Consider the following 8,881-nt stretch of genomic DNA (forward strand, 5'->3'; position numbering starts at 1 on the left):
TAGATGGCGCTAATCAGGTCTAATGGTGCTTTGCAATTTTCTATTAAAGCCGAAGAAGAAGACACTTCGACAACATCGTTCAGGAAAACATGTCGGAGTATGAGCATGTACAGAAAAGTGCCCTAAAAATAAAGGGGGCTGGAACCGTTTCTTCTGGCAAAAAGTAAGTACCGTGCAAAGGTTAGTTAGTAACAAACATTTCAACGTTTGCCTGGTAGAGGTGGTGCTTTTACTAGTTTTCAGGTAATGTCGCCCAAGCGTTAGCCTTTGTGCTAACAATAACATTAGCTGACATATTTTGCTTGATATTTGTTCACTTAACCGTACATTTAAAAACCCCTAAGCTTGGTTTGGGGTTCTATATTCAAATATTAGCTGACATTATTTGCTAGGTATTTGTTCAAAGTTTAAATGTAATGTTAATTTGTGAGTCCTCTCAACTGACAGTTGATTGTGAAGGACAATGATAATACAATTTGTACAGTTACTATAGCCTTGTTTTGCATTCAAATATATCTAAAATGTGCATAAACCTTTACCAAGATGGGTTTGGATTTTGATATTTCTCACAATAAACGAGGGTCTACCGTAATGCAGCTAGTGCCAAATTAATCCCATCTCAGACAGTCAATCAGATGCAAATGTCTATAATTATGTTCCAGGAAGAAGAAGAAGGACAAGGAGAGCAAGCGTCGCATGGAGCAGATGACAACCAATCAGAACGACGAGGAGACGAAGGCCAATCGGGCGTTCATGGACAAAAGGACGCCTGCGCAAATCGCCTTTGACAAGATGCAAGAAAAGAGGGTAGGTATATCTTGTGGCACTGCGGGAAAGGCATCTTACTGCTTAACTGAGGCAAGACTATGACGGATAAACTGCTTTTATTTTTGTATTTTCTGATGAGAAGTATGTTTCGCCCATAAAATATTAGTTCCGCATAACTGAGTTTGAATTCTTTCCTGACAGCAAATGGAAAGAATTCTAAACAAAGCCTCCAAGACACACAAGCATCGAGTGGAGGTACGTTCTTACACAAGCATCCAAATTTTGTAATTGCATTTATTTGGTTCAAACAAAATGTTATGTTTGATAAAAAAAATCAGCATTGAATAGTCTTAACTTTTTTTTTTTTTTTTGCAGGACTTCAATCGCCATCTGGACAACCTGACAGAACATTACGATATTCCTAAAGTCAGCTGGACCAAATAAATGGGCAGAAAGGTTCCATTTTTGTTTTTTGAACGTAATGTTATGCCATTTTATCTATTTACAATTAAATGCTGCTTACTGTGATCACATTTGGTCATTTTCTGTTAAAGTTACAAGTGTCTGTTTTTAAGAGTAATGAGAAACCTAATGGCTTTAATTTGATATTTCATTGTCCTTGTCGGGCTAGTTTTCTTGCTTATTATATACATACGCACGCAAAAACATCTTGAAGATAAAGTGCGCCTTTACTCCTCCCAAAATGTTTGCTGTTCTGAAACTAAAACCTTTTCATTCATAAATGTTTAGTATGTTAAAGAAAAACTGCAAAGGATGCATCAGTATGTCTTTTTAATTCATACATCTACATTGCATCAACCACAGGCCATTTGGAAACAATTAGGATGGCACATGATGTAAAAAAATTCCCATTCCTTTGTGTGCTGTTTCAATGCAGCATTGGTTCCCCCTGCCTTAGTCCAGCCACATGATTCCCATCAATTAAATTAAGCGTCCGTGATGAACTTTGAGCGGGTTCACTTGGGTCCCAGCATCTCACTGGGCTTGACCCAACGGTCGAACTCCTCCTCAGTGAGGTAGCCGAGCTCGACGGCCACCTTCTTGAGCGTGGAGCCCTTCTTGTGCGCCGTCTTGGCGATGGTGGCCGCCTTGTCGTAGCCAATGTGCGGGTTGAGCGCCGTCACCAGCATGAGCGACTCGTTCATCAGCTTGTCGATCCTCTCGACGTTGGCCCGGATGCCCGACACGCAGTTGTCGCTGAAGGAGACAGCGGAGTCACCCAGCAGGCGCGCCGAGTTCAGCACGTTCTTGGCAATCATGGGCTTGAAGACGTTGAGCTCGAAGTGGCCGTTGCTGCCGCCCACCGTCACCGCCACGTGGTTGCCCATCACCTGGGCGGCCACCATGGTCATGGCCTCGCACTGCGTGGGGTTGACCTTGCCGGGCATGATGCTGCTGCCCGGCTCGTTCTCGGGCAGGATGAGCTCGCCCAGGCCTGAACGCGGGCCCGATCCCAGGAAGCGCACATCGTTGGCAATCTTCATCATGCTCACCGCCACCGTGTTGAGGGCCCCGCTCAGCTCCACCAAGGCGTCATGGGCTGCCAGCGCCTCAAACTTGTTCGGCGCCGTCACAAACGGTAGCCCGGTGAGGGCGGAAACGGTGGACGCCACCTTCTCGGCGAAGCCCACGCGCGTGTTGAGGCCTGTTCCCACCGCCGTGCCGCCGACCGCCAGCTCATACACCCGCGGCATGGCCGCTTTCACCCGTTCTATGCTGTACTTGACCTGCTGCACGTACCCGCTGAACTCCTGGCCCAGCGACAACGGCACGGCATCCTGTGTGTGGGTGCGACCAATCTTGATGATGTCCTTAAACTCCTCCGCCTGGGGAAGTAAAAAAAAAAAAAAGACAATTTGATTTGAGTCAGAATCAGTACTCTTATTGTTCTCGAGAGGCTCACAATGTTTTATTTGTATGGAATTGTTTTGGTAGTTTGTCAGCTGCTCTATGTAATAAATATTTTGGTAGCAAAATGCCATAGATGGTGACAAGGTGTGCACAGCAGAAGGAAATGCATGATAAATGCAGCCAATTCATGTTTATTTCTGTATATTGTGTGTATTTTATTATTGAATGGATATGTAGCATACAGATGTGTCAAGACGTGGTACTGACGTCACTCTAGTGTATCTTTATTCAATTTTATGTAAGTAAAAAAAACAAAAATTGTATATACATGCCTTGGCTTGCAATGCGTCGTGCAAAGTCTGCAGTCCCGGGATGACAACTTGGTGGACCTCCGTGGCTGCGGCGATGTGCATGGCCGTGGGAAAGGTGTCGTTGGAGCTTTGGCTTTTGTTGACATGGTCGTTGGGATGGACCGGATCTTTGGAGCCTAACTGTCCTCCCAGGATCTCGATGGCTCGGTTGCTGATCACCTCGTTGACGTTCATGTTCGTTTGGGTTCCGGAGCCGGTCTGCCACACCACCAGAGGGAAATGATCGTCCAACTTTCCAGCCGCCACCTCGTCCGCCGCCTGACAAATGGCGTCCGCGATCTTGGGGTCCAGACCGTAGTCTTTATTGACCTGAGCCGCCGCTTTCTTCAGGATTCCGAAGGCATGGATGAGCTGCAACGGCATTCGCTCGGAAGGTCCCCCGATCTTGAAGTTCATGGTGGATCTGACAGTCTGGGCTCCGTAGTACTTGTCGGCCGGGACCTTGAGCTCACCGAACGTGTCCCGCTCGATCCTGAAGTCCGAACTGGCCATTCTGCAAGGGTTTATGAGGATCTTACAGTCGGCGCGGATCCTCTCTAAAGTCCGCAAGTTGCGCTGCAGCTGCTGGACACGTTGAAAAGAGCGAAACATGGCTGCACATTAGAGGTGAAGACAGAGGAGGTCACCGTAGCGAAACTGCCTTTCGCATGGAAGGCTGTCATTGGGCGAATGGGAACGGGAGCCTTCGACAACCAATCGAAAGTCAGGGGGGTTGCCGTTTCCGGCATATGCGGCCAATCAAAAGATGAGCTTGGAAGCAAGTGGTGAAGCTGTTTATAATTCGGAGTGACTGTATCCGGTTAAACGCGAAGATGAAACATTATTAGAACACCACCAGTGTTTGGACATTTTAAACGCTTTTAAGATTTTTTGAAATAAAAACCATTATAACTACTGGGTTGTGGTGATTTATTCACAAAAAAATATATCATTATTCAGGAGCTTCAGGCCGCACTGCAATAATTATTGACTTTTATTTCCGTATTTTATAAAGAAAGAATACATTTTGCTTTGTGTTGTTAATATTGTTTGTGATCATTTCTTTTTCACATATATATACTTTATTCAGACTACAATATATAAAGCGTTCGTCCTCTCAGTTTATCAATGGTCTTTTTTCCAATACTGATCATTTACAGGAAAGGTTTTATTCTGAAACTGTAAGAAGAAGCCCCTGAGCGGAAGTCGTGGTTGTTATCTGCGCTAGTATGTTCTCGCGGTAACGCTTAGCTTCGTACACCATTAGCTTCACTTAGCTAACGCTGTCGTTTTACAGCTTTTCGTGACGACCTGGCCCCCGCGTACCGAGAGAGACACGCCGGAGGCCGAGCGGCTTTTACTCCTACTTTTGAAACCAGGCCGCCGAAGGGAGTGGGAACATGCCGCACAACTTCCAGCCCGGAGACCTGGTCTTCGCTAAAATGAAGGGCTACCCCCATTGGCCAGCCAGGGTAAGCAAGCTAACAGCAGTGGCAGTAGGAGGAGGCTGAGGAGGAGGGGAGGCGAAGACATCCTTGCAACCGTGCAAGATGGACACACATGCAATATCACTATTATGTAGCTTTATATTTTCTAATTGGCCACTTTATGGGCATGCACGACAGGTTGAAGAGGCCCGGTGTGCATGCGATGATATCGGCCTCGTCTTCATACATTACGAGCGAAGCGAACGTTATTTTCTTTCGGACTGGCTTACAACGTACGTATCTTGCACAAACATCGCAACTTGTCAGCCCTAACTCCTCGTCACCTCAACGCCAAAATGATTGCCATCGTCTGAAGTGAACTAGCCGAGCACCTCGACAGTGATATGATGTCGATATTAGGATAGTTAATGCTGCAGTTTTCTGTTTATATTCAGATTGAAGATGTGGCTGATGGTGCTGTGAAGCCTCCACCTAATAAAATTCCAATTTTCTTCTTTGGAACTCATGAAACGTAAGTACACTACTGTTTGCTGAAAGTACTAATGCTAGTAGAATGAGTACCAAAATTGCCACTGTCAGTTGTGAGAGTAACACTGTCTGTGTTGGTTATCCATTATCATATCATATTTATTCCAGTTTTATTGACGGTTGTCTATTATAAAAAAAATTTTTATTTTTTTTTACATTGTTGCGCAGTGCATTTCTGGCAGCCAAGGACCTTTTTGCTTATGAAAAATACAACGATCGCTATGGAAAGCCCAACAAAAGGAAAGGCTTCAATGAAGGCTTATGGGAGATCCAGAACAATCCACATGCCTCTTACAGTGCTCCACCTGTGGTAAGTTGTCCCTTCTACAGTCTTTCATACGTTCGATGACATTCACAGTTGTTGACTCGTGTTTTTTTTTTTTTCTTCTTCTTCTTAGCCCGCCAGCTCATCAGACAGCGAGGGCAACGATGCCGGCGGAGGAAGCAACGAAGACGACGATGAAGATGTTCCTGTGCCCAGGAAGGCAGAGTCGGCAAGTGAGGCAGATTCTGAATCTGCAAGTGAAGATAAAGGAAGGGGACGAGGAGGAGGGGTGAAAAGGAAGCCGCCGGCATCTAAGGTACACATGTGCAGAGTTGGTTTTTAAACCATTCTGTGTTTTCACTTTCAATCATTTATTTGCAAGTACGTCTCCTCCATCGTGTCGGTGTCCTCTCTTAGCGTCCTCCTCCCCCGAAAAAAGCTCGTCACTCATCCAGCGAAAGAGAGGTGGAAAGCGGATCACCGTCAGAGTCAGAAGCCACCCCTTCGGAGTCGGAGTCTGGCAAGAACAGCGACCAGGTCATTAGACTTAAATAAAACAATAACGACATCATGGCTTCATGCTGTTTTGTGTTTTATAGGATTTTACTCTGGAGAAGAAAGCAGTTGGGAGAGGCGGAAAGAAAGCGGCAACAGCAGGCAGAGGGAAGAAAAAGGTTAATGATTTTTCCTCTTTTTTTTAATTTATTTATCAGCAGCACTTTTCATCATTCGTAAATCTAAAATACAGAAATGCAACATTTTCCTGTCTTCTGTATGATCATTTCAGTTATTACAAAGATTAAGAAAACAAACTAATGAAACAATTAAATTCTACAATTGATTATAAAACCAGAGCCTAATTCAATACCTCTCTCTTAGCCTTTGCAGAAAAATTCATCCAACTCAGATTCAGACTCGGAATCTGGATCTGAGAAGAAAGCGGCGGACAGCGACTCTGAGGACGAGAAGCCCCGACCAGCTATGTCCGGTTCTGAGTCTCAGTCCGGTTCCAAGTCTGAATCCGAATCCGACCCGCCTCCACGGAAGGCTCCAACAGCACGCAAAAGAGCTACAGGCAAGTTTGATAGTGGCTGTTTTTTTTCTTGTTTTTTTTCTTTAATACATAATTTGTGTGCTGTTCCATCTCCACAGATAAACCTGCGCCAAAGCCTCGTGCACGGAAACCTAAAGCTCCGCCTCCAAAGCGAGCAGCATCGTCGTCATCAGACAGCGATAGGTCAGAAGGCTGTTTGAATCTTTCGAGTCATGTTTATTTTTGTTGTCCTGAGATGCCTACTTTCGGCGCACACGCTCAACCACTTTTTTCCCCACAGTGACAGCGAGCCGGACCGTATCAGCGAGTGGAAGAAACGAGACGAGGAGCGGCGGAAGGAGCTGGAGGAGCGGCGGAAAAGAGAGGAGGCCGAGGAGCTTCGGCGGCTACGGGAGCGTGAAAAGGAGGAGGAGGAGAAGCGGAAAAGAGAGAAGGAGATGAAAAAGGTCAGCGACAGCAGCAGCTCGGATGAAGGCGTCGACGATCACCCGCTCAAGAGGTCCAAGAAACCCCCTCCGCCGCCAATCCCGGCGCCATCTGACTCTGATTCGGCGTCGCCCGCTGAGGTAACGGAAGCTATTGATAACTACTATAACGCAAGGTTGTATGTAATCTTCGTATCTGTCAAAAAGATGAAGAGATCAGCCAAGAAGACGGACAACCAAAACAAAAGCCGACAAAAGAAGGAAGAGCGACGGGAGCGGGAGCGAAAAGAGAAGAGAGCCAAACGGTCCGAGGAGAAGTCCAGAGCCAGGCGAGCCGACATTTGACACGACAGCTCCTGCATTCTCTCCGCTAATCATAACCCACAAATAAATTCTTGCGTTTTTTTCTCTCGTTTAGGTCCAAGCCTGAAAAACCGAAGCACAAATCGGAGAGGCCGCCGCAAAAGAAAAAAGGTAAGGCCAGAACACGGTCAAGGCACTTTTCCCGAAGCTTTTAGTTTAACACTGGAATCGGAAATGAATAGCAATGCTTGTTCTGTGCATCCCGTCAGAACCGTCACCAGAGGAACAACTTCAGAAACTCCACACGGACATCAAGTTTGCTCTCAAAGTGGACAACCCCGTAAGTGGCCACCCTGTAACATCTCTACAGTCCCGATACGAACATTTTCAGTGTGCGATGACAATAAAATCACCCTGTAGGACATCGAGCGGTGTCTACAAGCCTTGGAAGAGCTGGAAGCTGTGCCTGTCACCAGTCAGATCCTCCACAAGAACGCCGACATCATCGCTACGCTTAAAAAGGTGCGTCTCCTCCACTGACGGCGACCTTTGAAAATTCTTGAGAACTAACTTGAGAAGTATGATTTGTGTATGCCCCCCCCTTGCAGATTCGGCGGTATAAGGCCAGCTCCGCCGTCATGGAGAAAGCCAGTGAGGTGTACAACAAGTTAAAACTTCGCTTTGTGGGCAAAGGAGAAACGGCAGCTAAAGTGAAATCGGACAAGGAAGGAGATGACGATGCGAAGGAGACGAAAGAAACAGGTTTAAAAAGAAAGAAAAAAAGAACAGAAGTGAGATTAAATTCGACACCATGAAGAGTCGCCACCATCTTTATTTCTCGACAGATTCTACTGCTGTGAACGGAGAGTCGCAAGAGAAAAAAGACAAAGACGAAGAGGAAAAAACAGCCGAAAGCAACGACCACACTAATTCAAGTCCAATCAGGTTAGTGAAAAAAGTTTCCCTTTTTGAACTAAAAAAAAAAAAAAAAAGACTATTTTGTGGGGGGTCGAAAATGTGGCCCATTGACTCACTGAAACAAAACTTAAAGAATTGCAATTCTGATTCCATTTAATTGTACTTTCTACACAGGCGGATCCCAACCAGCCCTCAGCAGACTGATGAATACACCCAAGAAAACAACAACAACATTTCTGCAGATATGGAGGTATCCCCTGCTGAAAGTTAAACAAAAGACGCCCTCCTAACAACAACTGCAGTGGACCAAGTGCTAAAGATGGAAGATGTACAAAGAGCCAACAACACTGCGACACAATCACCGACGCCTGCTATACGTCACTGTCCACGCTACAGACCTTTTCAACCATTAACACTCTGGGTAGATCCGTTTGTCAGCGCAAAAAGGAATTATTACTGTTGTGATAGTTTGTGCTGCACGTCCCGTCTTTAAGTTGCACAAATGTCTTCTCTTCCATGACTGGGCCCTGTTTTTTTTTTTTTAACCTTTGTCTGTCATACTGCACACGTCGGTTTAATACGTGCACTTGTGAACTCAATTTGAGCTGACGAAGGTATGAAGAATTTTGAATCTTAATGAAATTTTCACTTAGCTGCCCGATGGATCTGTCGACTTACTTCCGTATGAATCCTTTTTTAATTTTATATATATATATATATATATATATATATATATATATATATATATATATATATATATATATATATGTGTGCTACAAAACATCACAAAGAGCACCTGTTTGTATTGGACATTTTGAGAGTGGTAAACTTGTTTTGTGTTTTGTTTTTATGTGTAAGGCAATGAAATGAGTTGACAGGTTCACTGACTTTTTATAGCTTTGTTTTCACACATTTGCTAAAAAAAAAAAACAATCTGTGGCATTACACAC

At 45.1% G+C, this 8,881-nt stretch overlaps 3 protein-coding genes across 3 annotated transcripts; 2 read left to right on the forward strand and 1 right to left on the reverse strand.

The window, feature by feature from the left end:
• Positions 1 to 17: 17 nt before the first annotated feature.
• fam32a (family with sequence similarity 32 member A) lies at positions 18 to 2,958 on the forward strand. Its single transcript, XM_085928661.1, has 4 exons — positions 18 to 163; positions 663 to 807; positions 970 to 1,023; positions 1,144 to 2,958. The coding sequence occupies exons 1-4, from the start codon at positions 90 to 92 to the stop codon at positions 1,210 to 1,212; spliced, it is 342 nt and encodes a 113-aa protein (XP_085784787.1). The 5' UTR covers positions 18 to 89; the 3' UTR covers positions 1,213 to 2,958.
• On the reverse strand, positions 1,544 to 3,687 carry fh (fumarate hydratase). The gene is made up of 2 exons (XM_085928660.1): positions 2,973 to 3,687; positions 1,544 to 2,615 (listed from the first exon to the last, which is right to left on the reverse strand). The coding sequence occupies exons 1-2, from the start codon at positions 3,600 to 3,602 to the stop codon at positions 1,746 to 1,748; spliced, it is 1,500 nt and encodes a 499-aa protein (XP_085784786.1). The 5' UTR covers positions 3,603 to 3,687; the 3' UTR covers positions 1,544 to 1,745.
• Positions 3,688 to 4,199: 512 nt separating this feature from the next.
• Positions 4,200 to 8,702, forward strand: hdgfl2 (HDGF like 2). The gene is made up of 16 exons (XM_085927271.1): positions 4,200 to 4,462; positions 4,873 to 4,949; positions 5,135 to 5,276; positions 5,365 to 5,547; positions 5,649 to 5,768; positions 5,831 to 5,905; positions 6,111 to 6,306; positions 6,384 to 6,468; positions 6,566 to 6,851; positions 6,918 to 7,039; positions 7,129 to 7,184; positions 7,283 to 7,353; positions 7,434 to 7,535; positions 7,622 to 7,775; positions 7,859 to 7,958; positions 8,106 to 8,702. The coding sequence occupies exons 1-16, from the start codon at positions 4,391 to 4,393 to the stop codon at positions 8,200 to 8,202; spliced, it is 1,938 nt and encodes a 645-aa protein (XP_085783397.1). The 5' UTR covers positions 4,200 to 4,390; the 3' UTR covers positions 8,203 to 8,702.
• The last annotated feature ends 179 nt before the right edge of the window (positions 8,703 to 8,881 follow it).

The sequence above is a fragment of the Syngnathus leptorhynchus genome, chromosome 13, assembly GCF_054491065.1.
Source record: "Syngnathus leptorhynchus isolate UIUO chromosome 13, UIUO_Slep, whole genome shotgun sequence".
Taxonomy (NCBI): domain Eukaryota; kingdom Metazoa; phylum Chordata; class Actinopteri; order Syngnathiformes; family Syngnathidae; genus Syngnathus; species Syngnathus leptorhynchus.

Bases quoted from the DNA above. Each gene is read 5' to 3' on its own strand.
- fam32a (XM_085928661.1), top strand. From the start codon at position 90: ATGTCGGAGTATGAGCATGTACAGAAAAGTGCCCTAAAAATAAAGGGG. The intron at 808-969 runs GTAGGTATATCT...CTTTCCTGACAG, and splicing joins ACAAGATGCAAGAAAAGAGG to CAAATGGAAAGAATTCTAAA. The intron at 1,024-1,143 runs GTACGTTCTTAC...TTTTTTTTGCAG, and splicing joins CACACAAGCATCGAGTGGAG to GACTTCAATCGCCATCTGGA.
- fh (XM_085928660.1), bottom strand. From the start codon at position 3,602: ATGTTTCGCTCTTTTCAACGTGTCCAGCAGCTGCAGCGCAACTTGCGG. The intron at 2,616-2,972 runs GCATGTATATAC...TTACTTCCCCAG, and splicing joins ACGACGCATTGCAAGCCAAG to GCGGAGGAGTTTAAGGACAT.
- hdgfl2 (XM_085927271.1), top strand. From the start codon at position 4,391: ATGCCGCACAACTTCCAGCCCGGAGACCTGGTCTTCGCTAAAATGAAG. The intron at 4,463-4,872 runs GTAAGCAAGCTA...GTTTATATTCAG, and splicing joins ACCCCCATTGGCCAGCCAGG to ATTGAAGATGTGGCTGATGG. The intron at 7,536-7,621 runs GTGCGTCTCCTC...CCCCCCTTGCAG, and splicing joins TCATCGCTACGCTTAAAAAG to ATTCGGCGGTATAAGGCCAG.